The following is a 27,506-nucleotide window of genomic DNA, read 5'->3' as shown; positions in this document are numbered from 1 at the left end:
CCATAACTTCTACACAGCTAAGTGGCAGCAGTGTGGTCACTGCAGTAAACGGAGAAGTAGGATTGAGTTTCAGTTCTGCCACTACCTAGCTACAAGGCCTTGGCCTTTGTTTGCAAAATGAAATGCTACCATCTACTCTGACCCCTTCACAGGACTGCTGTGCGATGAAATAAGATAGCATGATGTGGAAACCACTTTGAAAGCTAAAACCATTATACAGATGTAGGACTCTACTTTTATTATTATTATCATGTTACTGAAAGAGCCAGGTTCAAATCTGAGGACCCAAAGTTCCTATTATAGAAGTATGTTTAGGCCAGTTCCACTTAAATATAATTACCACAGAATCACTACCTCTGTATATGAAAATCTCGTACTGCAACTTTGGGGATATTACTAATACCTGGTGCCCATTACTAGTTTTTGCTTAGACTGAGGTGAAGTAAGTATGATTCACAATACAAAACATATTAAAATATATTTTTAGCCGTCTTATGTGGCTTAGGCTTATCCTCAAAAGTAAAGTGAAAAGTAGTGTCCCCTCATAGTGCACACTGTGGGTGGCTTCCCAACATCCACCTCCCCTTGATTATCAGTAAGCTCATCAGTGATTGCATCCCCTGACGGGGGACGGGGCACAGATCTCAAACTGACACAATCAAATTGAGGAGAAGGACCTTTATTTCAGGCTGGGGGCAGTTTTCTCTTGTTTCTATTTTCCTGCTGGAGATGAATATTGCAACGGGTGGCCCAGTTGTTGCAGGCAGCCATTGTGCGGCCATGAGGGAAACCAGCCTTAACAATGAAGCTGGTGTCCAAGGCAGCAGACTGGAGAGGGAGAGACCCTCGATCCTCGAGGACATTATTGATGCAATGACTACATCACATGCTTACAGCCTGTCTTACAGCTGGACTTCCAGTTATGTGTGGTAAAAAATACTTTATCCTTGAAAAAAAGGGAAACAAGAAGCCGTCCTATGGTAAAATTTTAGCACGCAGCTCCAAGTCTTAACCATCACGCTTGTGGCTGAAATCTTTCAGTTTGCCCTCACCCTTCACCTAACTCTCTAAGCCCTGCCCTGTGGTTTCTGGACCAGAGGTTGTGCTCTGCAGCGTTACCATCTCCAGCTCCTCCACCCGCAGCTGCTTGCGGCACTTCAGGGACACCCTGTGTTCCTTGGCTTCCTGGAGAGTGTCGTTGCGCACGGTGGTGCTTAGGCAGATCACCACGTCCACCCTGCCAAGGAAAGAAGAGGCCTGAGACTGGCTGGAGCCACACAAAGGCAGATGGCCGAGCACTGGGCTGGGGCAGGGGCCACACCATCCCCCCAGAACCCAGGAACCCCTTTACCATGTTTTTGAATGCCTTTCCTGTAAGTCTCACTGTGTTTTCAGAGAGCTAAAAGCAGCAATTTGTCTGTATATGTCATAAAAGTTGGGCCACAGCTCAAATGCTGACAACATTCCTGGCTGGTGGGGAGGCCAGAGAGGGAACATGTGTGCAAGGACAGTTTAACACTTGTTTTGATGAAAACATGTGACCAGAGAGGAATGCTACTCTACTCTTAACTCTGGACAGTGTCTTTGATATACTGAGAAAATCATTCCTGAAAAGTACAGAAATCTAAGCAAACACGGGAACTTGGTTTCTATGAGGGGAACTGTGTTCTAGAAATGCACCTTTGCAAAGAGCAGCATGGAAGAATCTGGGCAGCCATGCTATAAAAGCTCATCACTCTCCTCATTAACACCTAATTCTTAAATGAATACAGCTTTTGTTTCTTTACTACATCTCTAACTCAGTGAAAGCTTCTGCTGCTTCCCTGAAGAGATGACACAATGGAATGACGTTCGGAGGAAATCAGTTAACATCTTATTCACACTGCAACGTGCTCCTCTAAGTACACAATCTGTATGTGCTTCATCAGTTAGATAGCCTGAACCTGGAAAAATTAAAAATGCTCCTTTAGGACACAGGCTCTCCATATCAGAACTACCACCACCAGGTGTGGCTCCAGGCTGCTATAAAGAGGATATGTCTAGACAATCCAAGTGTTTGGCCATACTACCAAAGGAGGGTGTAGGAGGCCTGCAGGCCTAATCCTGTCAGAGAGCAGCAGGCCATCTGACATCCTGGATACTCATTCAGTAGCTAAGAGGGACTTTAGGGAAGCAGAACGAATCAATTAAAAGCTACATACTTCTTCTTTATGTTGGGACAAAGTTTCAACACGTCCTCCTTGCAGGCCATTTTAAACTTGTAAGAGAACCGAAAATCCTTCATCTGCACCTAAAAAAGATGATGGAAAAGAAAATCAGAAGCTCTGTGACGAGGTCTCATCAGCGGCGCTGGGTGTAAGTGTATTCATATACCGTTTGCAGCAGCTAGCTTTTCACGCCTGCGCAACTCTGTCTCGTCAGACTTCATGACCTGCTAAGCTGCCCACGGCACCTTTTGCTCCGCGTACACCAGCTTCCAGTCACACACAGGCTGTGACTCTTCCCCCAGATCTTCCCATGGTTTGCTCCCTCACTTTTCTTGACGCTTCTATTCAAACACCTCCTTCTCAAGTCCCTTTTTCTCCATCACCCTGCAGGCCTTACACTGCTTTATTTTTCCTCACAGGCTCACCTGAAACTATATATTTGTAAATGTACCTTTGCATCTTTCTTTCACAAGAATGTAAACAAGTCAACAACAGCAGGGTTTGTCTGTTCTCCCCTGTCTCCCAGTGCCCACAGTCCAGAGGCCCTCAGTACCATTTGGGGATGGCAGTCAGGGAGGCTAGGTGCCCCAAGAAGAGGTCAATTTTACATAGATGACTGGATTTCACCCTTCTAGGAAGGAAGTGCTTGCTTTATCAGAAATACTTCCTTTAGACATGTGGTAACTACGAAGACTATGGTTTAACCTTCTTATTCAAATGCCAGACCTGGGTAGTATGATTTAAAAGAAAAAAAAAGCTTAGATTCTAGTGTACTGATACACACTTGGGCTGCTGCACTGAACAGATATTTGGAAAAAATGATTTTTCACAGAAGAGGTGCCCTGATGTTCTGAAAGAGGAAGGGATTCAGTAACCATCCAAGCAGTCAAGACGAGAAGGATGTGCCAGGTGTTACTGACCAGCTGGAAGTGGGTGACTCCGATGGCGCACTTCTCATTCATATCCTTCTGGTGTTTGTTCTGTATGAGACACTCCATCAAGTCTCCAGAGTCTATCTGGTTATCTGCTACATCCTGGGGAAGGCAGTGCACATTTACCCTTCATTTGTAACTGTTAATGAACAAAGCCTGCACCCCAGCCCATACAAAAAATGCAAACGAGATCGATTCTAGAGCCTTTACAAATAAGACACATCACAAATTATGTCAAAGTAAGTCTGAGACATTACAAAGGATCAACACTCAGGGGAATAAAATTTACGCAGCAAGTTGCCCTCACTGCGTGAAGCTCCAACAAGAACATGTACTATGCAGGTCTCTTAACTCTTTTCCTTATATGATGCCGGCAGCTGGCTTTAGGGATAACATCTAACATTGTCTGCTGATGGTCAGATCCTTAGGGTTACTGGGTGTGCTTCACTCCCACAATTTAGGTAGTTCAGTAAGTGACTAAAAGTAATAAAGTAACGGAATTCCCTCAACATCAGGTACAAGGAGAGAGCTGGAAGGGGAAGCCACATTATTGTTAACAAATCCCGGCTGTATGTTATCAGAAGCAATTCAGCCCTACAAATGGGGCTTCCCCCTCCCCTCTTTCCTTACAGACGGCATCTCAGCAAGTGCTGTTAACCAACGATCTGGTTACCTACGAGGGGTAAGCAAATAGTTTCCCAGGACGGTGGCCCCTCTTGATGTTTGCATTTTCAACTTTAACTGGTGAAAGTTGGTTATCACTTAGGAGCAATGTGAGCTGAAGACAGAGATGAGTTCAATACACGTGGGGGCCAGAGCCCCAGAGAAACTGGTTCTGTTTCTAACCCTTGTTCCTCTAGACGTCACTTACGTGGCAAAAGTTCTGAATTATGGGCTCGCAGGCTCTCATCAGCAAGGCTTCTATTTGAATATCCTGCAGAAGATTAAAAGATCAGTAATTCTTTTTTTTTAACATCTTTATTGGAGTATAATTGCTTTACAATGGTGTGTTAGTTTCTGCTTTATAACGAAGTGAATCAGTTATACATATACATATGTTCCCGTATCTCCTCCCTCTTGCGTCTCCCTCCCTCCCACCCTCCCTATCCCACCCCTCTAGGTGGTCACAAAGCACTGAGCTGATCTCCCTGTGCTATGCGGCTGCTTTCCACTAGCTATCTATTTTACATTTGGTAGTGTATATATATCCATGCCACTCTCTCACTTTGTCACAGCTTACCCTTCCCCCTCCCCATATCCTCAAGTCCATTCTCTAGTAGGTCTGTGTCTTTATTCCCGTCTTGCCCCTAGGTTCTTCATGACCTTTTTTTTTCCCCTTAGATTCTCTATATATGTGTTAGCATACGGTATTTGTTTTTCTCTTTCTAACTTATTTCACTCTGTATGACAGACTCTAGGTCCATCCGCCTCACTACAAGTAACTCAATTTCATTTCTTTTTCTGGCTGAGTAATATTCCATTGTATATATGTGCCACATCTTCTTTATCCTTTCATCTGTCGATGGACACTTAGGTTGCTTCCATGTCCTGGCTATTGTAAATAGAGCCGCAATGAACATTTTGGTACATGACTCCTTTTGAATTATGGTTTTCTCAGGGTATATGCCCAGTAGTGGGATTGCTGGGTCATATGGTAGTTCTATTTGTAGTTTTTTAAGGAACCTCCATAGTGGCTGTATCAATTTACATTCCCACCAACAGTGCAAAAGGGTTCCCTTTTCTCCACACCCTCTCCAGCTAAAATATCAGTAATTCTGCTTTAGAAAGAGCCAGGGGTGGGGGAGGAGCAGTTTCTTTCTCTGAATCAGTATCATCTGATGGGTAAATAGTCCAATATGTACATTTGGAAACTCTTCCAGTATTTCGGTTAGATAGCCCCAGCACAGACAGAACAGCAGTTCTACGCTACTCCTCTAACGCTCCTTCATTATACTTTGAAAGGCAAGTTTTCTAGAGGCAGATTCCCCTCGTGCTTGAGCAAGAGAGAAGACAGAAGTAAGAACTGTGGGTAGAAAAAAACATTCAAAAATAATATTAGAGTATAAACAACTCTACCCCAATAAAAAATAAAATAAAAAAAAAAATAAAAATAATATTAGAGTACGTAAAGCCTTTGGAATTTTTCTCCAAAGCTAAGCAGTTCAAAATGAAAACAGGAGTAACTGACATCTATCATTCTGTCCTCGAACCAGATGACAAACTACTACCTCTCGGGAACACACGCTAACTGCCTTCAAGCAGAGTTAACTGCTGTGCAGCATTAGCTGCTGAAATAACATCTTCCTTTAAAGAGTTACACACCCCAGGGGCTTCCCTGGTGGCGCAGTGGTTGAGAGGCCGCCTGCCGATGCGGGGGACACGGGTTTGTGCCCAGGCCCAGGAAGATCCCACATGCCACGGAGCGGCTGGGCCCGTGAGCCATGGCCACTAGGCCCGCGCGTCCGGAGCCTGTGCTCCGCGGCGGGAGAGGCCACGACAGTGAGAGGCCCGCACACCACAAAAAAAAAAGAGTTACACACCCCAGAACATCCTCATCAGCCCACAAGGACAATGAGAATGAGACAGGAGATGACACAAGATAAAAGAAGACAATGCATTTTTGAAAAACAGAAAGAAAATAAAGACCCTAAGAAATGTAATTTTATGTATTGCCAATTTTGACAACTTAAATAGTTCTAAAAGGTTTACATAAAAAAAAAATAGCCATTCACTGTTTCCCTGATTTCTGGCCCTACAAGACAATTTTCACATTTTAACTGCCACCCCCCCAATACTCTCTATATTTCAAATAGTATGCCTATGTTTATGAGGTTTCTTTTTAATCTCATTTTTTGTACTTTAGTGAGTTTTAGGATGGAACAGGTATAAACATGCAATAATATTCAATCTTCCATGTTTTACTGCAAATCTCAGGCTTTTATTTTATTTCAGTGCACACACAAACATTACCAAATGGGGACTTCCCTGGTGGCACAGTGGTTAAGAATCCGCCTGCCAATGGGGGGGAACACGGGTTCGATCCATGGTCGGGGAAGATCCCACATGCCGCGGAGCAACTAATCCCGTGAGCCACAACTACTGAGCCCGCACGCCTAGAGCCCGTGCTCCACAACAAGAGAAGCCACCACAATGTGAAGCCTGCGCGACACAACCAAGAGTAGCCCCTGCGTGCCTCAACTAGAGAAAGCCCACATGCAGCAAAGAAGACCCAAAGCAGCCAAAAATAAATAAATAAGTTAAAAAAACGAAACAAAAAGACATTACCAAATGACCTAATTGAAAAAGCTAAGGATGACAGAATAGGAATGCTTGGACTATTCTTGAATGTGATTAAGGGATGTGAAGTATAGCTGTTATCTTTTCTTAAAGGGGGAAAAAAGATTGGTCTTGTCACTGTGATAATTCTAATTTATGAAGAAAACCGAAGGGCTAAATGCAGTGTTTAGCTACAGAAATGAGGAAAGGGGTTCAAGAAGCATCATGATATTCATCTTTAAAAAGCAAACAGAGAATCTGACAAGGTTTCTTTTGTTCTACAGGGAATCTGAATTCTCAAGAGTCTTGAAACGAAAGAACTAAGAAGAAAAGAAAAGCTGCCGACAGGGCACTCTCCTTCCATGAGCTGCAAACTGCTTACCTCGGATTCTAACTCGGTGAGGTTGCCGACTATATCTCTGCACTCTACAGCCAAGTCATCAAGATGATCCTGGAGGCATTCAAGCTCCTGCAAATGAAAAGGCACTCTCTTAGCACCTGTCAGTTATATAAATAGTCAAGGGTAGATGAGACACCAGTGTCCACCTCCTTTTCAGTGGTCTTGCTTTTCTTTTCTTTTAAACAACTTCACTGAACAGAATGCTAGAGCTTTATTTGAGTCCCCAAACTGGGATTCATCAAATAATCATCGAAAAGATGATTATTTGATGTATCAGGGTGGTTAAGAGGGTCAAGGGGGTACAACCGCCATGCAAATCCTCCAGAAGGCCAAACTGATAAGTCCAACAAGAATCAATGTTCAGGTGTCCTCAGAGTCTAAAAATCTCATCAGGCCTTTACTCCATTCCGTCAACACCTTGCTAATCTGCATTTTGATAATTATCGTTGGACAAAATATTCACAGTGAAAGACACGGCACGTTCTACGACTCTTCGTGGGCAAGTAAGTTGGGACCCAGTTTCAGGGTCTGAAACACAGTAGAGAGCTGATAGCTCCTGCAAATCAAATCTGGGATTCTAACCCTAACCCACATAAAAGGATCCTCTGAGGGTAACTGTAAAACAAGTGAGCACACTAGGGTTTGAGTATCTAAAAGCTATCTTACCTGGGCTTTGGAAACTGAGCTGGAGTTACCTTGTAACATCAGTCTATTGCTATTCCTTTTAGGGACTTAGAGGTTTTAAGTTTTACATTAGCTTACTTTCCCAAAGAACACGAACAGCTATTTCTCAGCAAAGGGCTCTGTTAAAGGATCAAGTTTAACTTACTGACTATTCTGCAAGAATCTCTGTTTCAGAATTAGAATGGGAAGCGAGGAGAAGGATTGTGGGAATTATACAAGAGCCAGAAAGGGAATGGGGGGTGGGGACCCTAAAGGAAAATGCATACAACTTTTGGGAGGAGATAAATAGCTAAGGGAAAAATTCCACTCATGGACTCCTTTCCTAAGTTAGCTTCACAGGGATGGGCTGTAATGTAGTGCAGCTTTCTCACTGTTACTTTACAGGGCGTATGAAAGGAAACTGTTTCATGGGATTCCATATGACTACATCCCTTGTTTCATTAGACAGAGGCAACAGCAAGCTAAACTATATGGCATTTCCTAACAATAAACTCGACAGAACTGTAGCAGGCCCAGGAAACAGACTGCTGAAAATGATATTCCCAGGCCCAACAGATCTGAGCAGGCATCATGTTGCTTTTAAAAAATGTCCAATTCCTGCACATGTGACTTTCATTAGTTTAATCCCAGAGGGTGTTTTGGAGTGGTACAAATGGAACCGTTCATGCCTCCTTCTAGTATTAATGGGCCTTTAAATAAGTAGCTATTCCTCACTGCATGGTTCCTCTGCCTTGATCTAAAAGACAAGATACCTTCCCACATAATTTGCTAGAATGCAACAACGTATCTTTTTTTTTTTTTTTAACTAGGCACAAAATCCTAAGAAACCATTTATAGCATGCACATTAATTCTTGGGGTTGCTCCTTTTCTACACTTTCCTGTACGGAGAGGTTATAATAAAATGGAACAAATGCCTGGCTAGGATTAGACCTGAGCTCAAGGTAAGTTAAGTCAATACCCTTCATTTCTCTGAGCCTCAAGTGTATCAATTACTAAATGGAAAAAATAATTCCATTTCTACATCTCTTCTAGGACTGTCGTAGGGCAAGCGTACTATTCATGCATATCAGTATTCACATATCGATGTATATATTTATACTCTGCCTTCCCTCAAAAGGACCTAATGTAGCTTACAAAAATGAGAAAAGAAAAAAAAAGAAGGGCAAGATAAAATCAATTAAAAATGAGTAAAAAAGAGAAAGGAAAAAGAAAATATGTTAAGGAAAGTGGAATGAAGCCAGTAGTAAGTTAGTACACAAAATGCCTACCACAAAATCTAATACACCTGCGAGAGGCACGCCATATCTTTGGCTCGAGGCTTTTCAAGAGGCAGCACAAAGAGGGAAAACAATCAATTACAAACCATAATAACCATAACATTCAAACAAACTAACTGCTTAGGAAAAGTACAGTTATAGAGACCAAAGAGAACATTTTCCTCAGGATTTCTTATAGGAAGAACAGTGACTAATATAACAAATCACACACCTGTGAAGCTGATGGAGATGGATTTTACAGTGTTTGTAGTCGACATAAAATGTTAATCGTGAACATTATTATTATTACTGCACCATAAATAGGTAGCTTTGTCACCTACCTGTCCAGTCTCTGTTTTTTCACTGCACCATTTCCCCAGATCAATCAGGCACTTATCCTGAAGGGCAGGATCCAGCTTAACGTCCATGGCACGCTGGTGTAGGATCCTCTGGACTTCAGCTCGGCATTCCCGTGAGAGCTACATGAGAAATAATAAGCAAAATACTTCAAAGGTACCAAAACCAAAAGACACCAGATAGAACAAATCCATTGTCAGGAAAATAACAAATAAGTTGACAGTTATTTGAACCAAACTTTAAGCCTCGAATCTCTTCCAGAATAAAAATTAAATGTTCTATGAGGCTTCTAAACACCTGTATCTCTAGGAATGTGATTATAAATACATTAGGCATTTTCTAATATATATACTGTATGAAACAATATTCTTTTCTCAGAGTATCCTGATAAAAGTGAATTAGGACTGAATCACTATGCTGTACACCTGAAACTAATATAATATTGTAGGTCAACTATACTTCAATTAAAAAATGAACTGGATTTGTTCAGATGAGGTAGAGAGGTTTTTGTTCAGGAAAATTAATTTGCCACTACTCTATGAATGTAGAGTGGAATACTGGGTCTGATTCAAGAGAGAATAAACACTTGGGTGAGGAGAACTGAGTTCAAATTTACCTAAACTCGGAACAAGGTGAGAGTTACTTCAGGTCAGAACCCGACTCTTCTAGATAAGTTAATGAGAATTAAGCAGAGGGTCAAACATATTAAAACTAATATTTTGGGGAGAGTTGTGAGAAAGCTGTCATTGACAGGTACAGTCAGCCTCTCCTCCTAAAAGAGCCAACACATCTGGAGGGAGGTACGGTGGGTATAGAGAGTAACTGCTTAATCGGCACAGGAGTTTCCTTTCAGAGACATGGAAATATTTTGGAAGTAGACAGAGGTGGTGGTTGCACAACTTTGTGAATGTACTAAATGCCACCGAATTTTTCCTTCTAAAATGATTAACTTTATGTTATGTGACTTTAACCTCGATTTTTAAAAGAAGCCTATTTTTTAAAAGGACAGCATACCAGATTCCAACTCTTTCTTTATTTACAAAGACAAGGAACCTCCTACTATAGTTACTACCAAGACGCTAGGATTTAGGAGCTCCTGTGATTAATGACAGGCTCGTTATACGAAGAAAAAAGTAACAACAAATTTCCATATTTTCTTACGTAGCAATATAAAAACTGGGTTAATACTGCAGTAACTAAAGTATGACATTTCTTTCTGAGTCTCCTCATTCCGAATCCTAAACAGTCAGACTTTTGCATTAAGCTCAGAAGGGGTATTTGCAAACATGCCTGTGAAATAGTACCATCTATATTTTCTGTAACAAATGCAGGGCTGAAATGCAATAGAGTATCTCAGAAGGCTTAAAAAGGCCACCCTGGAGAGCAAGTAGCATGTCAGTATGGGACCAGAAGGCAACAAATGTCACCTGAGAGCCAAGCAGACACGAACATCCCAACAAGAGGCAGTACTCAGGGCAGACAAATACCAAGGGAGTGGGGCGTGGAGGGTGTAGCTCCAACGCGTGTGCTGTCTGAGGGGCCTCACCAATACACGCACTATGGGCTCTGCTGCCAAGGGCAGAAGCCTAAAAACCATTTACACCTTGGCTAAGAGCTTCTAATGGATCTTTAACGCTAAATACAGTTAGGGTAGCGGCATTTGTCTACTTGTGATTTAGATTTTGGTAATTTTAAGAAAAACTGGAAATGTCCCCTCATTTCGTTAAAAACATAAAATCAGATGGAAGGAAGCTGGTAGAACAATTCTATGTACACTCACTGAAGAAGCTTCTAGTAGTGCAGCAACCCCTCCTCGCCAGATATACTAACAAAGTTTTCCTAGGATGATAGGAATCACAACAATTCACAGCAAATGAATTGAATGACGACAGGAAGAAATGAAGTCAATATTGAGTGCATACCCTCCTGCCCTGTTCCTCAGTGCGGTAGGCATGTCGGTATAAGCATGAGAACACAGCTCCAGGAGGCATAAGTTCACTGGTTTCATTCCAACCGTGGGTGTGGCAAAGACGAGATGCATCTCCCTGGCATTTGCGGTATAAGACAGGGTCCAGCCTATAAGGTTAAGAGTTAAGAGATAACCACTCTTACTATACCTTTCCTCCCAAGACATGCTAAGGGTTTCTGCAAGGTGCTTGTTTGTGTACCCGTTGACAATCACTTCTAGGGGAATGGAGACGGCAGGTGAGCACAAGTACATTCCTGAATTTTGTTCTTCATGAACACACAGTGGTTAATCTGTAGAAGTTTGTTAATCCTTAATATAGAAGATTTAAGTTCTGCCTCAAAGATGGTATCTTCGCGGGCTTCCCTGGTGGCGCAGTGGTTGAGAGTCCGCCTGCCGATGCAGGGGACATGGGTTCGTGCCCCGGTCCGGGAAGATTCCACATGCCGCGGAGCGGCTGGGCCCGTGAGCCATGGCCGCTGAGCCTGCGCGTCCGGAGCCTGTGCTCCGCAACGGGAGAGGCCACAACAGTGAGAGGCCCGCGTACCGCAAAAAAAAAAAAAAAAAGATGGTATCTTCCCAATGTAAGGCACACAACATTACAATAATAGACTCAGCATTAACATGCCCTAGCTGAAATGAGACAAGGGTTGTAGCAATCACCAGGCAATTCACAACTTTTACTCAGTACTTTTTCTGTGAGTAAAAGTCAATCTTACCTGATATACTAGGTTCATTAAGATCAGGAAAGGACAACATAAACCGTCTCCTCCTCAAGTTCTTTTCTAGTAAAACTGTTCCAGTTCTTTTTCCCATGCAAGGTAAGGCAGTTATATTTTTAGTTTACCTGAACATGCTTATCAATTAAAAAAACTTGACATTTAACTTTGACTCTGGAGACAGTGGATTAGGTGACGAGCCTGCTGCCTCTCCAAATCAGACCAATGGATACTTCACTCTGTCTATATTATACTATCAACCTTGGGGGAGGGCTACTTAATGGGAGGAAAAAGGCTAATATTTAAGTAGCTTTAAAGATTGGAAAGCATCCTTTGATCATGGATGAAGGAATTACAGGAGAGGAAAAAACATACTTTTTTAAGGTAATAAACTCAGTAAACAGTCTGTTATTTCGGTTTAGATAGCTAGAGTAAGCACAGGGAAATTCCCACCCAAGTTTCTGAAGTCTTTTCAAGAGTTAACTTGAGGAAACAGAAATAGACACACTGAGTCTTCAAGTAATCTTTTTCCAGTAAAGTATGGGGGTAAAACATATATTAATCACCAGAAAAATAATTAATGACCAAAGTACAGTGGCTTAAAACAATCAGGAAGCAGCTGAACTTGGGAGGCAGGAGGAACAGCCTGGTCTGGAGGTGGGAAGAGAAAATAAGACATGGAAAGAGGGAGGGATTGCAGCCAATAAACAGTTATTCTGACTATAAGAGATATACTTCTATTTCATCTACCTCCTCCCTTTTTTCTGGCTAACAGGATGAAAAGAGAATCAAGTTGTCATTTACCGAGAAGAGCTTCTTAAGACAGAATAAATTCAATAACTTTGAATAGTAAAAGAAATAAAGCAAACTCCCATACCCAGGACAAATCAATAAAAATAAAAATCACTATAAGAGACATATCTGAAGATGCTTCTGCTGCCCCACCGCTGCCCAAGTTCTTTCTAGATAGACGTTTGTGGTATCAGAAACACTGGACCCTGACTTTCAATGTAGTAGTTAATGGGGCCACTTGGGAATAGACCTGCAGGGGCTGTCTCTGCTTTTAGATACTGTTCTGAAAGCAAGAAAGAGATTTTTCTGGAGATTAGAGTGTCAGCTATCCCACAACTTAACAAAAACAAATTACTACTGATTATTATTATTATTTTTTTGTGGTACGCGGGCCTCTCACTGTTGTGGCCTCTCCCATTGCGGAGCACAGGCTCCGGCCCATGCAGGCTCAGCGGCCACGGCTCACGGGTCTAGCCGCTCCGCGGCATGTGGGATCTTCCCGGACTGGGGCACGAACCCGTGTCCCCTGCATCGGCAGGCAGACTCTCAACCACTGCGCCACCAGGGAAGCCCTACTGATTATTTTTTAAAAATACAAGGGATAGTGACTACACAGGAGAACAGGTTGAGGCTTACCTTACTATGGCTTCAAAATACTCACTTCCAGTGCTTAAGCCTCTGCGCTTCCAATGCAGGGGGCACAGGTTCGATCCCTGGTCAGGGAACTAGGATCTCACATGCCGCGTGGCCAGAAAAACCCCCCGACCAAACAAAACAAAATACTCACTTCCAATCACGTGAGATGAAATATTGCAGCTCTAAGAGACGGTGTTCACAATCTTCCACCATTTTTTCTGTGTATAAATGTTCCATCAGGCACGAGAGGATCCTGGGCATAAAACAGGGGTGAAATTGTAACTAGAGAAAGTTCTGACAATGGATTCAGAACTCTCACACCAGTATTGCTTGGTCTGTAGAAAAAGCCATTTAGCTATTTTCCTAGGGCAATCAGGGACTTACTTTCCTGAGAATCACTCAAATTAACTCAACCTAACAGTGCTTATGCCTTCTATCAACTTTAGAGCCACTTAGCACTTAGGACTCAGCTTACACAAGAGCTGTGTGCAGCTGCTGTATATTTAACTGTTTATTATGAGAAACTTCCAACCATACAAAAGTAGAGAATCATATAATATCCATCTTCCCTTCCCATAGCTTTAAGACAAAGTTTGTTTTAACCCTATACCCTCCTTGCTAATATTTTGAAATAAATCCCAGATACCCTATCATTTCATTTGTAAATATTATACTTCAGCATGTTTCTCTATAATATGAAAACATAATACCATTATCCACCAAAGAAGTAAATCTAAAAATCCTTAATATCATGAAATATCCTGTCAGCTTTCAAATTTTTCCAATTATCTCATGCCTTTTCACATTTGTTCAAAACAGGACCCAGAAAAGGTCCATAACCTGCATTTAACTGACAGTATCTCAAATCTATTTAATCTGTAGCAGTTCCCTCCTTCCTCCCTCTCCCCTGCTCCCTTAATAGTTGACACAGTTATTTTCATATTGGTAAATAGTCTTAATCAGTCTTAAGAGTGTTTGTCTACCTCCACCAACCATACAAAGAGCTTCAAGGAAGAAGATCTTTTTTTTAACCTCCTACCACAGCATGAACATCTGGAGTATATGCACAGGAGAATGATGAGAAACATGGACTGCATTTGTTTCACACAGTTGGGTACGGCCAGCTGCAGGCTATAAAGATTTTTGCAGAATGGAAAACCTGTTCTTACTTGCAACCTGGTTTTAAGAGCTGTTTGCACATCATATGGAAAAAAACCAATACATGAGACTCAAATGCTTTATTACAGCATTTTACAGCTTTCCTAGATCTTGGATATAACTTCAGAGTTCATTTTGTCCATGATTACCCCCTCCAACCACCACATTTTGTGCTTTATTTCAATTATAATTAATTACTCTCTAATAATTATCAAGTTGCCAATGCATATGAGACAATATACACATAGGATGAAAAGTATAGAGCCAAAGCATGCTTCATTTTATCCTGTGAGTTTTTCTCTCCGATTTTTATTTGACCATTAAGTAGGATTATTCAGTGACCTAATGTCTAGGACTGTATATGCTCAGTCACTGTCAACACACATCATCACAATGCTGGGTCTAGGTTCTCTACATCATGGATGAGGCAGAGCCCAAGTCTCCATCCCAATACTAGTTTTAACAAAAGCTGGTATGTGTTCCTGCTTAACAAAATTTCAGTTAAGTTGCTAAACCGTCTGAAAGTCATTTGGGGATATATTCCCCATGCTGCACTGCCAAATACAATACAATACCACAAGTAAGATAACCTACATTGGGTCTCCGGATCTTATGTGTTTGCAGGCTGTCTGTATTACAGATTCACAAGCTTCATTCAAAGCTCTATCAATGCGGTAATCTGCACCAGGGTCAGTCTCCTGAATCAGTGTTTGAAGCTGGATTAAGAAAAATTAAGAAGGAAGAAAGAAAGTCACTTATACATCTAGGATGAGCAACGTCATGTCTTCAATCAGTTCTCAGTCTGGTATATCACAATGTACTCTTAACAAGGTACTACAATTGTCACTGGCCAAGCTCAACGGCTCTTGTCAAATACTTTCCAACTAGTTCCTCTACTTTGCAAGTTTTTCTGTTTAACTCATTGTAGGTATAGCTTGCCTACCTGTCTGAACCATCCCTGGATGTGTGCAAAACAAGAGGACCTTACAATATAAAAGCTGCCTCTTTCCTCACATCTGTTAATCAAATTACTAAATCTGACACTCAGTGCCAAGGCAGAGTTGAGTGGAGAAGAGTAAACAGAAGACATTTCCAGTTAGAGATCTAATTTGGTCTTAAAAATCTAGAATTTGAATTTTGCTGCAAAGACAATGGCATAAAACAAGTATACTCTGCTTTATTAAAAAGAGATGTGAGATTTCAGTTGCAAGAAATACCAATTACAAAAAACAAGAATATTATTTATAATTTCCTATTTTTCCTCAACTATTTTTTATATAACCAAGAGATGAACCAGAGCTTGTTCATTACAAGTAATACAGAAAAATACTTGTCACTATGCAGTTGAAAATGAGGATATATTCTTTAACATTTACTTTTGCTCGGTCCACACTCTGTCATAGAATAAAGTGAAAGCATGATAAGATGTGCCTCAGATTCTTTTTTCCTGTCTGAGGAGAAAGCAGTCGGGGCACAGATGAAAAAGCTCTAAATCAAGGATGAGACAACCTGAGTTCTATTAATAGTTCTGTCTCTGCCAGATACTAGCTTTGAGAACAAAGGCAAGTTGATTAACCTCTAAGTTCCAGTTTCTTTAACTGCAAAGAATTATAAGGAAGAATAATATATAGAAGGTTGTGTAAGCTGCAAAGCATTTTACAGATGTAAAAGATCATTATTACTACAGATGGGCAGCAGATGGTGTTTGGGGTGGGAATCTTAAATAACACAAAGCAAATCTGAAAACTACGGTGCTTCTGGTTGGGGTTCCTTTTGTTCCAAGTTAAAGAATTGGAGCCCTTTTTGTGTCATTGATTTAGCCTCTGTAGGAGCCTTGTCTGATCCTCATACGTTTGACCTACAATCCTATAGAGGCTCATATGAAAGCACTGACCCCATCACACACTTGATCAGAGAACAAAGATCAAAAGAAAAACCCAATTTTGTCTCTCCTAAAAGAAGTCAACAATCAAGATGAGAGAAGTATGAAAGATATCTAATATTCTGGGATGGAACTTATACCAATTCTCGGTGCAATTTGGAGAAGCTTCAAAATGCAGTGGTTAGTTAGTAGGAAGATTACTACTACTGTCAAATGACTACGAATTTTAATTTGCTGACAAAGACCAAAATATTTACTTCTTTTTCTGAGGGACATTATAAGCATCATGGGAGTCTGGAAGTTTCTCTAAGAACTTAGTTAAATATCCATGACTGACAGGCAAACTTTGAGAATTCTCCGTGCATGTACCAGACTGCAGGTTCTAAAAGAAGACAGTGAATGCCCTACAGACTCTAGGAGGTCAAAGGCTCAAGGGATCACTGCTACTCTGGAATCCAGTGACAGAGGTGTGGGAAATAAACACTACGTACGTGAAATAGTACATGATGATACATCTATTCCTGCCCTGATTGCTTAGGAAAACGTGAGAAAATGCTTCCAAACAATTAGTCTAGAGAATAGACAGCAGTCTCCTCAGCCTAGGTGAGACTGGGCCCAGATTTGTTCAGCCATAACTGAAAAGAATTTAAGTTCATGATCACAGTGTGTTTGGAAGAGTATATACTCATTAAGATAATAATTATTCTTATGCTTCACTATTTATTCGCTTTACTATTTATTGAGAGATCACTAAATCAAAGCACCACCAAGCAGAGAACAAGGGAAAATTAATGGTCAACCACAGACCAATATGGAAGTCTACTGTATCAAGGAAAGAAACTTTGAAAAGCAAATTATTACAAAACATTCCTCCATGTGACTGAGGATGGATAATGAAGTAGATGACTAAGGAAAACTTTCTCCCTTTGGATCACCTATCTTCAATTTTTGTGAGCAAAGGCTAAAGACCACAGGTCCATAAAAAACAAAATGAAGTGTTTCTTGCCCACTTAGCCAAACTTAATGTGGACAGAACCACGTATTTTACCTTTTGAGGCTAACCTCTAGCTTTGGAAGCACTTTTCTTTTGGGCACAAAGCATGAGGTGGGTGCTATTTATTTCTCTCTCAACAAGCTAAATTTCAAAAAGCCCTGGAGGTAAACTAGATGCTTCCAAACAAAATCAGACTAATTTCTTTTTTCTGTACACCTTAGTACAAAGTGTAGCCTCAGGAAAAATATAAGTTTAGTCCTGACCACCACCCTCCCCTTTGCATGCTGCATTAAGGATGAAATGTCTTGATTCGTTCTTGGTCTGGGGCCCAGGCACACACACTGTCACAGAAGTTTCCCAGGACAATCACCAGCAAAGACTGCTCCTGAGGAACTATATCCAGAAGCCTTCCTTCTAGCTAGGCTTGGTATTCTGGATAAGAGGCGACATTTGTCTATTTTCCCCACTATGGGATGTGTAAGTTACTGTCCACTCTGGGTCAGGGTGAGTAATAGAAGCTAAGATGAAATTTTACTCCATGTCAAAATTCTATGGAAATTTTGTGTTTCAGACTGTAAAATTATGATTTTACCTGATTAGGAGGAAAATCAAATTCAATTAATATTCTGTTTTTAATAAAAAATGCCAACAACAAAAATAAGAGACTAATGAATTGCAGTTTTCTGAAGTTTCACTTAGGAGAGAATCTCAACCTTCTAATTTAGAGTATAAGGCTAAACTCTATCTTCTGTGCTTCCTAAAGGAAGGTATAGGAAACCACAGAATTCATTGTACAGGATGCCACTGTTACATTTCGTATTGTAAATTGCTCAAAGACTCTTATTCGGTAAAAAGCAATAAACATGGATAATGGTAATGAAACAGATGCACTGTATCTATTATAATACTTTGTTAAATTATAATATGTACCTGATCTATAGTTACTCAACTGTTTATAAACCTTGAATCAAGAACAACTTTATCTTCTCAAGCAAAGCACACTAATTTTTTCCAACTATGTTTACAGAACTGACTGTAGAGTTTGGCGGTAGAGAAAGACAGACCCTCCCATGCACAGCTGCCCTTGTTGAACAAGAAAAGATGGTGGGATTTTGAAAACGACATGCTTTCTTGATCCTTCAGGCCAGGAATTCATGCCATGCTGCATATCAGTAACACGAAGAGAATCTTAGAAAGTTTCAATTCATTTCAGCTCTCTTTCAGCCTCAACTCAATCAAAAGTGGTGGGAGAGGCACATTCTCTTTTGCTGGAAGACCTTTTCTGATTTCCCAGAACCCGGTTTGCCTTAGTAAATACAATCTAGCCAGATATCTCTTCTTTAAACACTCCAGTAAACAATGCATTTAATCTATTTCTTTAAGTTTACTGTATAGCTCTTTTTATTTATTATGAGCTCAAACTTCTGCTCTGCAGCAAATTCCACGTTTTTACTCTGATATGCCTGAAGAAACAGTATTTTGTGTCTAGTTCTTAATACCTAAGGTTCACTGTGATGTCACAAATGATCCAGATAAATGAGCTGGGACAGCGTCAGGAAGAGGCTCCTCGGCTGATAAACTGTAACATTAACAACGGCAGCGGAAAATCTGTCCTTACCGCTTGCTGGCAGTTCATTCCAAGGTTCCCTTTCTCCCCCCGAACCACTTTCATCAGACAATGCAGGGTTCGCCCTTTTCGATGCAATCCAGAACAGTGGTGTTCAATCTCCCCCCGACAGCTCAGGATGATCTCAGGGCTCAAAGAAAAGTCTTCCATCAACATGCGGCGGTAATCTAACATCTCGCCCTGGCACTCACTGCTCACTTGCCGCCCTGTTAGGATTTAAGTCACAACATTATGGATGGTGAGCTACAGGATCGGATATTACCACATATTAAAAGTACAAGTTTTTCCCTAGAATATACCAGTCATGCTATTATCTAGACTGAAAAGCAGAGAACTTAGCAAAAGCTTTATCAGCATAAAATGAGTTTAATACTCCAAAGACTAGGGTTTATCCTGTCAGTGTTCTGCCTTATACAGAATTTTATACTACTGAACTAGTAATGCGTATGTTTTGCCAACAGAAGTCTTATCAATAAGATAACTACTGGGGTAAAACTCAAAGCCAGGAAAATCCCTACTGGCTTACACCCTTTAAGCGTGTGGAAAAATCTTCACTTCAAATACTCACTACAGCTCCCCAACTCTTCTTTGAGCTGTCAATGCCATCTGGGAAAACTTATGAAATTTAACCAAAAAAAAACCCAGCTTTGCTGAGGTATAACTGACATATAATAAACTACGCTTTTAAAACATACAATTGGATAAGTCTGACATATGTACGCATCGATGAAACCATCACCACAATCAAGATATCGAACATATAACCATCAACTCCAAAAGCTTCCACATGTTCGTTTAGAATCCCTCCTTTCCTTTCCTCTCTACCCACCTACCCCATGCCCAGTCAACCAATGATCTGCTTTCTGTGACTACACATTATTTTACTAGTTTGCAGTTTTCAGAAGTTCATATAAATAAAGTTCATATAAATGGAATGATATGCTATGGACTCTTTTTTTTTTTGTCTGACTTCTTTCAGACTTTTTGAGATTCAGCCACAAATCAACAGTGCGTTGCTTTTTACTGCTAAGTAATATGATTCCATTATGTGGCTATACTACAATTCGTTTATCCCTTAAACTGCTGATGAACATTTGGGTTATTTCCAGTTTTGGGCTATTACAAATATGCTGTTATGAGCATTCATACACAAGAGTTTATATGGATATATGCTTTCATATACCTTGGGTAACCTAGGATTTACACAGCTGGGTCATAAGTTAGATGTATGCGGAACTTCTTAAGAAACTGGCCAACTATTTTCCGAAGTAGAAATTTAAAATTCCCATCAATAGTGTAGTTCCAGTTCTTTCACATCCTACTAACACTCACATGGTCAGACTTTTTAGTATTAAAAAATCTGTATAACTTCTATGAATTATCTGTTCATATCCTTTGACCATTTATTTGCTGAGTCTTTTTGTGTTTCCTGTTAATTTGCAGTTTAAGGAGATAAACTCTCTATTTTTTAAATACCAAAATTAGATGTTTTGCATTCTGCTTTATAATATGCTTTTAGTAGTCAACAATCTCCGCCTTTACGTTTCAAGAAAATTTCATCAAACACCCAGACCATAATCAAAATTCTCCAATTTCCTCCAAAATGTCCTTCGTTTGCATGAATACCAAACAGGCATGGTCTCTGGTTGCTATTCCATTGCTTTTAAGCTTAGGAGTCTTTCACTACCCAGATATGAGAAAAAAATTCAACAAAAAGTTCTGAGTTTTATTTAACAACTGATCTTTTTCCTCTTAACTTTTTAATCACTAGGCAATTGTCCTAGCATCATTCATTCGACAGCTAGAAATTTCATTTTTACATCCTATAGCCCATGTTAAGAAACATTCTTTCTGAATGACCCTGACCTTTTATACATCCTTCTTAGTTCCTTTATCAGGGATTGACTTTTGGACTGAACAGACCCCGAGTCTGACCTTATAAGGTAATCCTTCCTTCTTTCACTGCTTCATTTCTTTATATCAACACTGTTAGAATAATAACAGTACTTACTTATCACTTACCATATGTTACGTGCTATGCCAAAAAACGTCATTCGATCCTCACAAGAACTCCTCAACACAGGTAATATATTTTTGTTTTATAGATAAGAAAAATGAGGTTTGGAGAGATTAAGAAACATAAATAATGGTCCCCAGGCAGTTAGTATGGTGATAGAGCCATCATTTGAAGTCACGTCTCTCTGACCCAAAGCTCATATGCTAAATCATTACGCTTCCCTGACTCTCCTAAAATTGCTGTGTGACATGCATTTTAAAATTTTTAAATTGGATTTGAGAAATATACCTTACTTTAAAAAGGCTGGGATGTAAAGAAAAACAAAATTTAGGGCTGTTGAGTTAAGAGGAAGGGGCTTCAATAAGACTTAGGGATACCAAGCCTTCAGCCTAGAGTTTTGCTTACAAAGAAAGGCTCCTGAGTCACAAGGTACAAGTGTACTCAAAAGAGCCCACATAGCAGGAGACGATCCAAAAAGGAGCGAAAAGGATAAAAAGAAATTAACTCTTACCTCTATGCACAGCTGACTCCAGACACATCAGAAGGTAGGAGAGCCTGGCTTCCCGGGACCGAGGAAGGTTTTCCACGTTGCACCGGTATTTCTTCAAGTCACTCTTACAGGATTTGGCCAATGAATAACTGACTTTATAATCCTGGGCAATCAGCTTTTGGCGGGTTGTTAGTGCTTCTCGACACTGAGAAAAGAGGGCACCAAGGGAGCTGTGAGACCGCTCACATGTACCTCTGAGCCGTTCACATGTACCTCTAAGTACATGTACCTCTAAGACAAGCAGAGGCTCATGGCCAAGTACAGTAAACAACTGCAGTGGTTACCAAAATGTCTATGTTTAGGTTTGGTTAAAATTGAGCACAAGTGTGCTGAACTAGTGTAGCAAGAAGCAGGGGTATATGAGCAGGAAAGCCTGGAATTCTATGGTGAATTGCTGATTGTTGCAACAACAGCAACTGTCCAAAACACATAAATATTTGGTAGATTCTAATACATTAACTTGACAAAGTATTCTTTTCCTCTTCAACAATATCCCTAAAGTAAATTCCACCAGAATGAAAGTGGCAACTGACATAACACTCTGGAAGCTCCATTCTACTATACTTTTAAAATATAATTATTCAATACTAAATGATATAAGGAAGTGAAATGAAAAACATTTCTTCAGCCACACAGGAAAGTAAGTGACAGGATAGCAAAGCCAAAAATAACGACTTTCAAAAGTCATGAAAGATTCTTGCATTCATCCAGGGACAAAGAACTAACAGTAATGAGAAAGCTTAATGACACAGTTGCTGAAAAATTAAATCGCTAATTATCTATGAAGCATATTGGTTTGGTTAGTCTAAACTTCTTGAGTACATAGGGATGGCTTCAGTGTAATTCTGACATAAAATTCTCTGATTTTACTCCCCAAATTGATTCCCCATTGGCGTCCCAAAGTCCAGATATCACGAGAAGCTTAATTTTTTTGGTTTAGGTGAAATATGCTTTGGTTTCCTACTAAAAGCCAAGTATCTTACCCCTGAAAAGGACAAGCTGTATCAGTATTTTATATTTTGGTATGAGTTTATAAGAATATTGTTTGAGAGGATTTGAGAAAGCTTTTAAGAAAATGAATAAAATGCTGGTTTGTTTCAAAGTAATACTTACTTTTTCACTCATAGATTCTTCAAATTTATGGTTAAAGAGGCACTTATATACTCTGCCTTCACCAGCTTGTGTCTGTAAGATGGAATATAACATCATCATCATCACTAGCTAAGTAGTTACGCTGGGCAATATCCACAATCTTATAAAGAACTTTCTGTTAAATTATTATAATGATGACTACCTTTGAACATATGGCTCAGCCATTTGTAAAATTTAGTAGCCTTTGAAAGAAAGTAACGATTGCAGTAAAGATGAAAAAAAATTTCCCATGGTATTTGAATACACTGTCATGTGTTCCCAGACATACTGTTAATTAGGAAACCAAGAGAAGCGTCAATGAGTCTCTCTTCTTACAACTTTATGCTAGAGTCAATAAAACTCTAGCATTGGCTCTGATCAGTGGTTCTGATAGTTAAAGCTATTAATTCAAAACAGCAGGCAGAGTGGGAGTGTACACAAGTCACGCTCAGTCCTTTGCGGTAAAGATGGAGATTATTTCTGCCTAAAGGGTTGGAAAGGTCTTCTATAGGGTACGCAGGTAGTAACCAAGGATTTGGTTTTAAAAGTTAGCCACCTGTTGCTTCCTTCGTCTTAGCCAAAAGTAGTTAAATATAAATACGTAATATGGCCAATTTTTAGCCACGGAATATATGTGAATGGGATTCCCTGGTAAGATAGGATTCCTATATATAAAACAGACTTCCAAGAACTGAAATTGAGAAGTGAGATAGAGTAGAAAAAACAACGTATGGAGACTGTTCGAAGCCAAGTGTTAACTAGATGTTACCTCAAGGCTGAGGAGCCGTATCCAGTACCCAGATAACTTTCTGTTATCCTGGGACCAACTCCACCTTCCATTTCAGTGACTTTTCTACATGTGACAGCTTGTGTTGGTTTAATTTTGGAATCAAGTATAAAAAAATATTTAGGAAGAAAAGGCAGCAAAGAAGAACAGTTTCTGAGCTGACTCACATTTTCACAAAAACGTTCCCGATCATCTCGGCAGGCAAAATATAAATGCCGGTCTAAGTGAAAGTCATCTGAGGACAGCTCAGCCACCCGGAGAATGGCTTTCTTGCAGAGTTCAGAGACTTGAATCTTAGGATCTCTTTCTTCTGCTTCCTTCACCAGGCCTTTCTCCAAGCATGATACCACCTCACCCTGTGAATGTGCATCCTAAAACAGCAAGGATACTAACATTGAAAAACTCTCACCACCATGAGCATCAAATAAACATCATTTGGTTAAAAACAAAAAACCAAAAAAATCAACTCAACACACAATTGTTTATCAATGTTCTATTGAGAAATAGGGTGAGAACCAACCACATTGTGAAAGTTACAGAAAATGCCCTCGATAATCTTTGGTAAGAATGTAATAGTTGCAAGCTATAAATGAAAATACAGATCCTGGGAAATTTAAGTCAGTTTAGTTTGCACTAGAAACAAGAACCTGACTTTTCAGAGTTTAAAATGTCAGAAAATTTTAAAGAAATTACATCAGCCCAATGTAGTGATCACAGTTCATTGTCAATACTGATAGAACACTGCAGAAATATCTGTTCATTTACCTCTAAGGGCTAGGTATTTCTCAAATGTGCTTTAGTCAAGTTTAAAAAATAACAACAAACCTCAAAATTCATTGAGAAAATATGTTATAGAGACCCTCTTTCTCTTTTTTCTATTTTATACTGTCCGCAAAGACCCCAATCTTTAGTGTAATGTTGTTCACTTTGATGTTCTGGATTTATCTTAATATGATTTAACAAGATTACCACCATTTATACAAACTGCTTTTGAGAGCTTTCCTAATCCAATTATCTTTAATTGTACATTGCATCTACCCCATAGCAACCACAAGCACTCAATCGTTCAAAATATGAAAAATTTCCCCTAAACACTTTCTATTCAAGAGTCCTAATTTCCTATACTCAGAAGATATGCTTCAAAAACTTGAGAGGTATATCCATAAATATACCAAACCAAAGCAGCAGAAAATTCAGTGTTATCATTTTACTGACACACACACACACACACACACGCACGTATATAAAATCTCATTATAGTAAAATACCATGTTTATGAAATCATCTGTATATAAGACTCCTAAAACTAGGTAGGGAAACGTCTATTTTACTAAAATTTCAATTCAACAAAAAATGTATATAGTTTTTTTCCATTTTGTTGTAATAGGGTTTGTTCCACAGCACATTTATTTCCAAGTATTTTCATGAAAATTTTCATGTTCTCTCCTAATATACCTGTGAAAGGGGCTACGAGCTGTGATACCTATTGTGCAGTTGAGTAAACAGAGGCCTAAAGGAGTTTATCAACTTGTCCAAGTTGCAGAACATAAGGCACCTAGCTAACAGTCCACCATTTATTTTTTAGATCTTGGAGTGCTATGAAACTCCTACAATTTGTATGTGGGTTTTGTATATTTTTCCCGAGGAGAGTTCATAGCTTTCATTAAATTTCAAAAGGTTTTCTGATCCAAAAAAGATCAGGAAGCACACTATACTAGCAGATTCTCGTGCTTTCCTATTTTCTATCTGTACCTCAAACTTTCTCACTAGCTTTATGATTCCATCCAATGCTTAGAAACCTGAGATGAGCAAAAAGCTTTTTGAGAGAGTAATTCTGAAGGGAGAAAAAACTCTGAAGGACAAGTGACAAAAAGATAAGGACAGAGAGAAAAGTGGACACAACCCCAGAAATTCAGAGTAAGGCTTATTTTTTCTTCCTAATTTATGAGTGACACTAAAATGTGTCTGACTTTGGCCCACTTAGAAGAGCCCTACCCATTTCCACTTCCCAAAGGAAAAACAAACCTGTGATAACAAAGATTTGGAAACATATCAGTCACTTACTATTTACAGTTTACAAGAGATTATTATAAACATGATTTTGTGTTAATGAAATAATGTCCTATACCAAATTTTAGTAGCTCATAATAACTTACTGAGAGGTTGCTAGCAATTAGGTCACAATCACATAAAAGAGGTTGAAAATAATAGCATGATAGTCAACTCACGATTTAGACTTACCCTTCAGTTCTGACATCATAGGGTAAAGAAATGATTTCCCTGTAATGAGTCTAAGTGTTTCCCTGTATACTTAGGGTTTACAACTGTTTAAATGCACCAGCACCATGGTTTGGTTTGAAGTCCTCTACGGAATGTGAGATGTAATTTTAATTATAGCAATTGTAGCACCACATATTAGTATTGTGCCATAACATCACCTCCATTAGATATTTTCATTCATCATAACTTTAGACAATTTTTTCTAATAAAGATATTTCAGGAATTCTTCAGTTTCCCAGAGTCTCTGAGCTTTTCAGTTCAGCCCATTTGAGTTATACAACTGAAATGTATGCAAATATTTGACAAAGAAGACTGTAGGGTTATTACTGAATATGAATGAAAGCAAGGAACTGTACAGCAGCACATTACCTACAAGAAAATGAAATTACTTAGGGTTAGGTTTTAAAAAGTTATTAATATGCAGGCTTGACATATGAATAACAAATGATATTGTAAATGGATGTAAAATGAATTTTTAAAATTCTTATTGTGGTGAGACAAATGTCTGTCTTAAAACTATTACTGGGCTTCCCTGGTGGCGCAGTGGTTGAGAGTTCACCTGCCGATGCAGGGGACACGGGTTCGTGCCCCGGTCCGGGAAGATCCCACATGCCGCAGAGCAGCTGGGCCCGTGAGCCATGGCCGCTGAGTCTGCGCGTCCGGAGCCTGTGCTCCGCAACGGGAGAGGCCACAACAGTGAGAGGCTCGCGTACCGCAAAAAAACAAAAAAAAACAACAAAAAAACCCCCAACAAACTATTTCTAGGGTCCCGATCAGTTTTTAGCAGTTCAATAGGTAATATTTTTTCTTCTCCATACACCTTGCCTTATTAAAAAAATTTTTTGAAAGACCAGAGAAGGATAACACTAATCACAAAAAGGTGGGCAAGAACTCAGTTTTCATCTCTGCTATTAACCATTCTCCGTTTCAACATCTGTAATGTCTTCTGTGATCTACCTCCATAGGTAAAGAGAGAAAAAGAATGTCTGAACTATTCAAAGTAGTTGGTTAAAAGCAGAAAAGGATAAAATGATAAAACTAGTGTGTGAAAAGTATAAAAGTAGTAATAATATGGGGCACTTGTCTGCAATTAAGTTCCTGTACTGGATGCCACATTCTACTTTCTCTTCAAATGATATAAATTATTTACATTTACTTTTGGAGATCTGCCTTTTCATTTTAAAAATATTTATTTAGAAAATTCTAAATGTTTTATTAAATATATAGTCTTTGTTCTAAAAATTTACATATATTAACATTCTGAAAGAATCATTATAGTTTTGAAATTATGACATTTATATGTTCATACAGAGGCAGGGTATAAACAGATTAACCATGACCCCTCTCCTCTGGCCTTTGGAGGTGAGTTCAAAGCTAGTCACAGAGGAGTTTGCAAGCTTCAGGGCAACAAATTTAAAACTGATGAGTGTGTTCTCTTCTGTGGTCAGAAGCTGACTTTATAAATTTTCAGGATAATTTTCAAAACTAAATAACTTGGCTTCAGAGAAGTAAACTATAGTTAGAAAAAGGCAAAGAAGGGCTGAGGACAGACTGCTATCATTTTTAAACTTGGCTGTAGCAATAGGGTGGATTACATAGAAAGGAACATGCTTTTTCAGAAGTGCAGGCATGAGTCATTCTAGGGTGCTAGGGTGGGGGTCTGGAGTAAAAAGAAATTCATCTAACTGGCAGGTAGAGCCAAAGATGAAAATGACAAAAATGTGCATTTGGATGGTCCATGGAAACATTTTTTGTTATTTTAACTAAGCTGAAAAATCAATCCTCACTGCCACATCTTTGGGCTCTGGCACTGTTATATTCTACCATGGTTCAAGTCAGTGCAGACTTAGTAAC

At 39.6% G+C, this 27,506-nt stretch overlaps 1 protein-coding gene across 2 annotated transcripts in view; it reads right to left on the bottom strand.

Moving 5' to 3' along the window:
* The window catches only part of GLG1 (golgi glycoprotein 1), a 143,838-nt gene that overhangs the window by 19,493 nt on the left and 96,839 nt on the right, over positions 1-27,506 (bottom strand). For both annotated transcript variants that reach the window (XR_004523460.2, XM_033845718.2), the window contains exons 5-17: positions 23,540-23,743; positions 22,568-22,639; positions 21,416-21,599; positions 18,879-19,093; positions 14,979-15,100; positions 13,378-13,479; positions 11,036-11,189; positions 9,098-9,235; positions 6,798-6,884; positions 4,011-4,073; positions 3,128-3,241; positions 2,202-2,290; positions 1,120-1,237 (exon numbers count right to left, since the gene is read on the bottom strand). Coding sequence is in view for 1 of the 2 variants with exons in the window: in XM_033845718.2 (XP_033701609.1) it covers positions 1,120-1,237; positions 2,202-2,290; positions 3,128-3,241; positions 4,011-4,073; positions 6,798-6,884; positions 9,098-9,235; positions 11,036-11,189; positions 13,378-13,479; positions 14,979-15,100; positions 18,879-19,093; positions 21,416-21,599; positions 22,568-22,639; positions 23,540-23,743 (1,662 nt within the window). In the remaining variant the exon portion in view is untranslated. The remainder of the gene's footprint in view (positions 1-1,119; positions 1,238-2,201; positions 2,291-3,127; positions 3,242-4,010; positions 4,074-6,797; positions 6,885-9,097; positions 9,236-11,035; positions 11,190-13,377; positions 13,480-14,978; positions 15,101-18,878; positions 19,094-21,415; positions 21,600-22,567; positions 22,640-23,539; positions 23,744-27,506) is intronic.

This window comes from Tursiops truncatus, chromosome 19 (assembly GCF_011762595.2).
Source record: "Tursiops truncatus isolate mTurTru1 chromosome 19, mTurTru1.mat.Y, whole genome shotgun sequence".
NCBI classification, from domain to species: Eukaryota; Metazoa; Chordata; class Mammalia; order Artiodactyla; family Delphinidae; genus Tursiops; species Tursiops truncatus.
The sequence above is the reverse complement of the archived record's forward strand: the minus strand, read 5'-3'. Positions and strand labels throughout refer to the sequence as shown.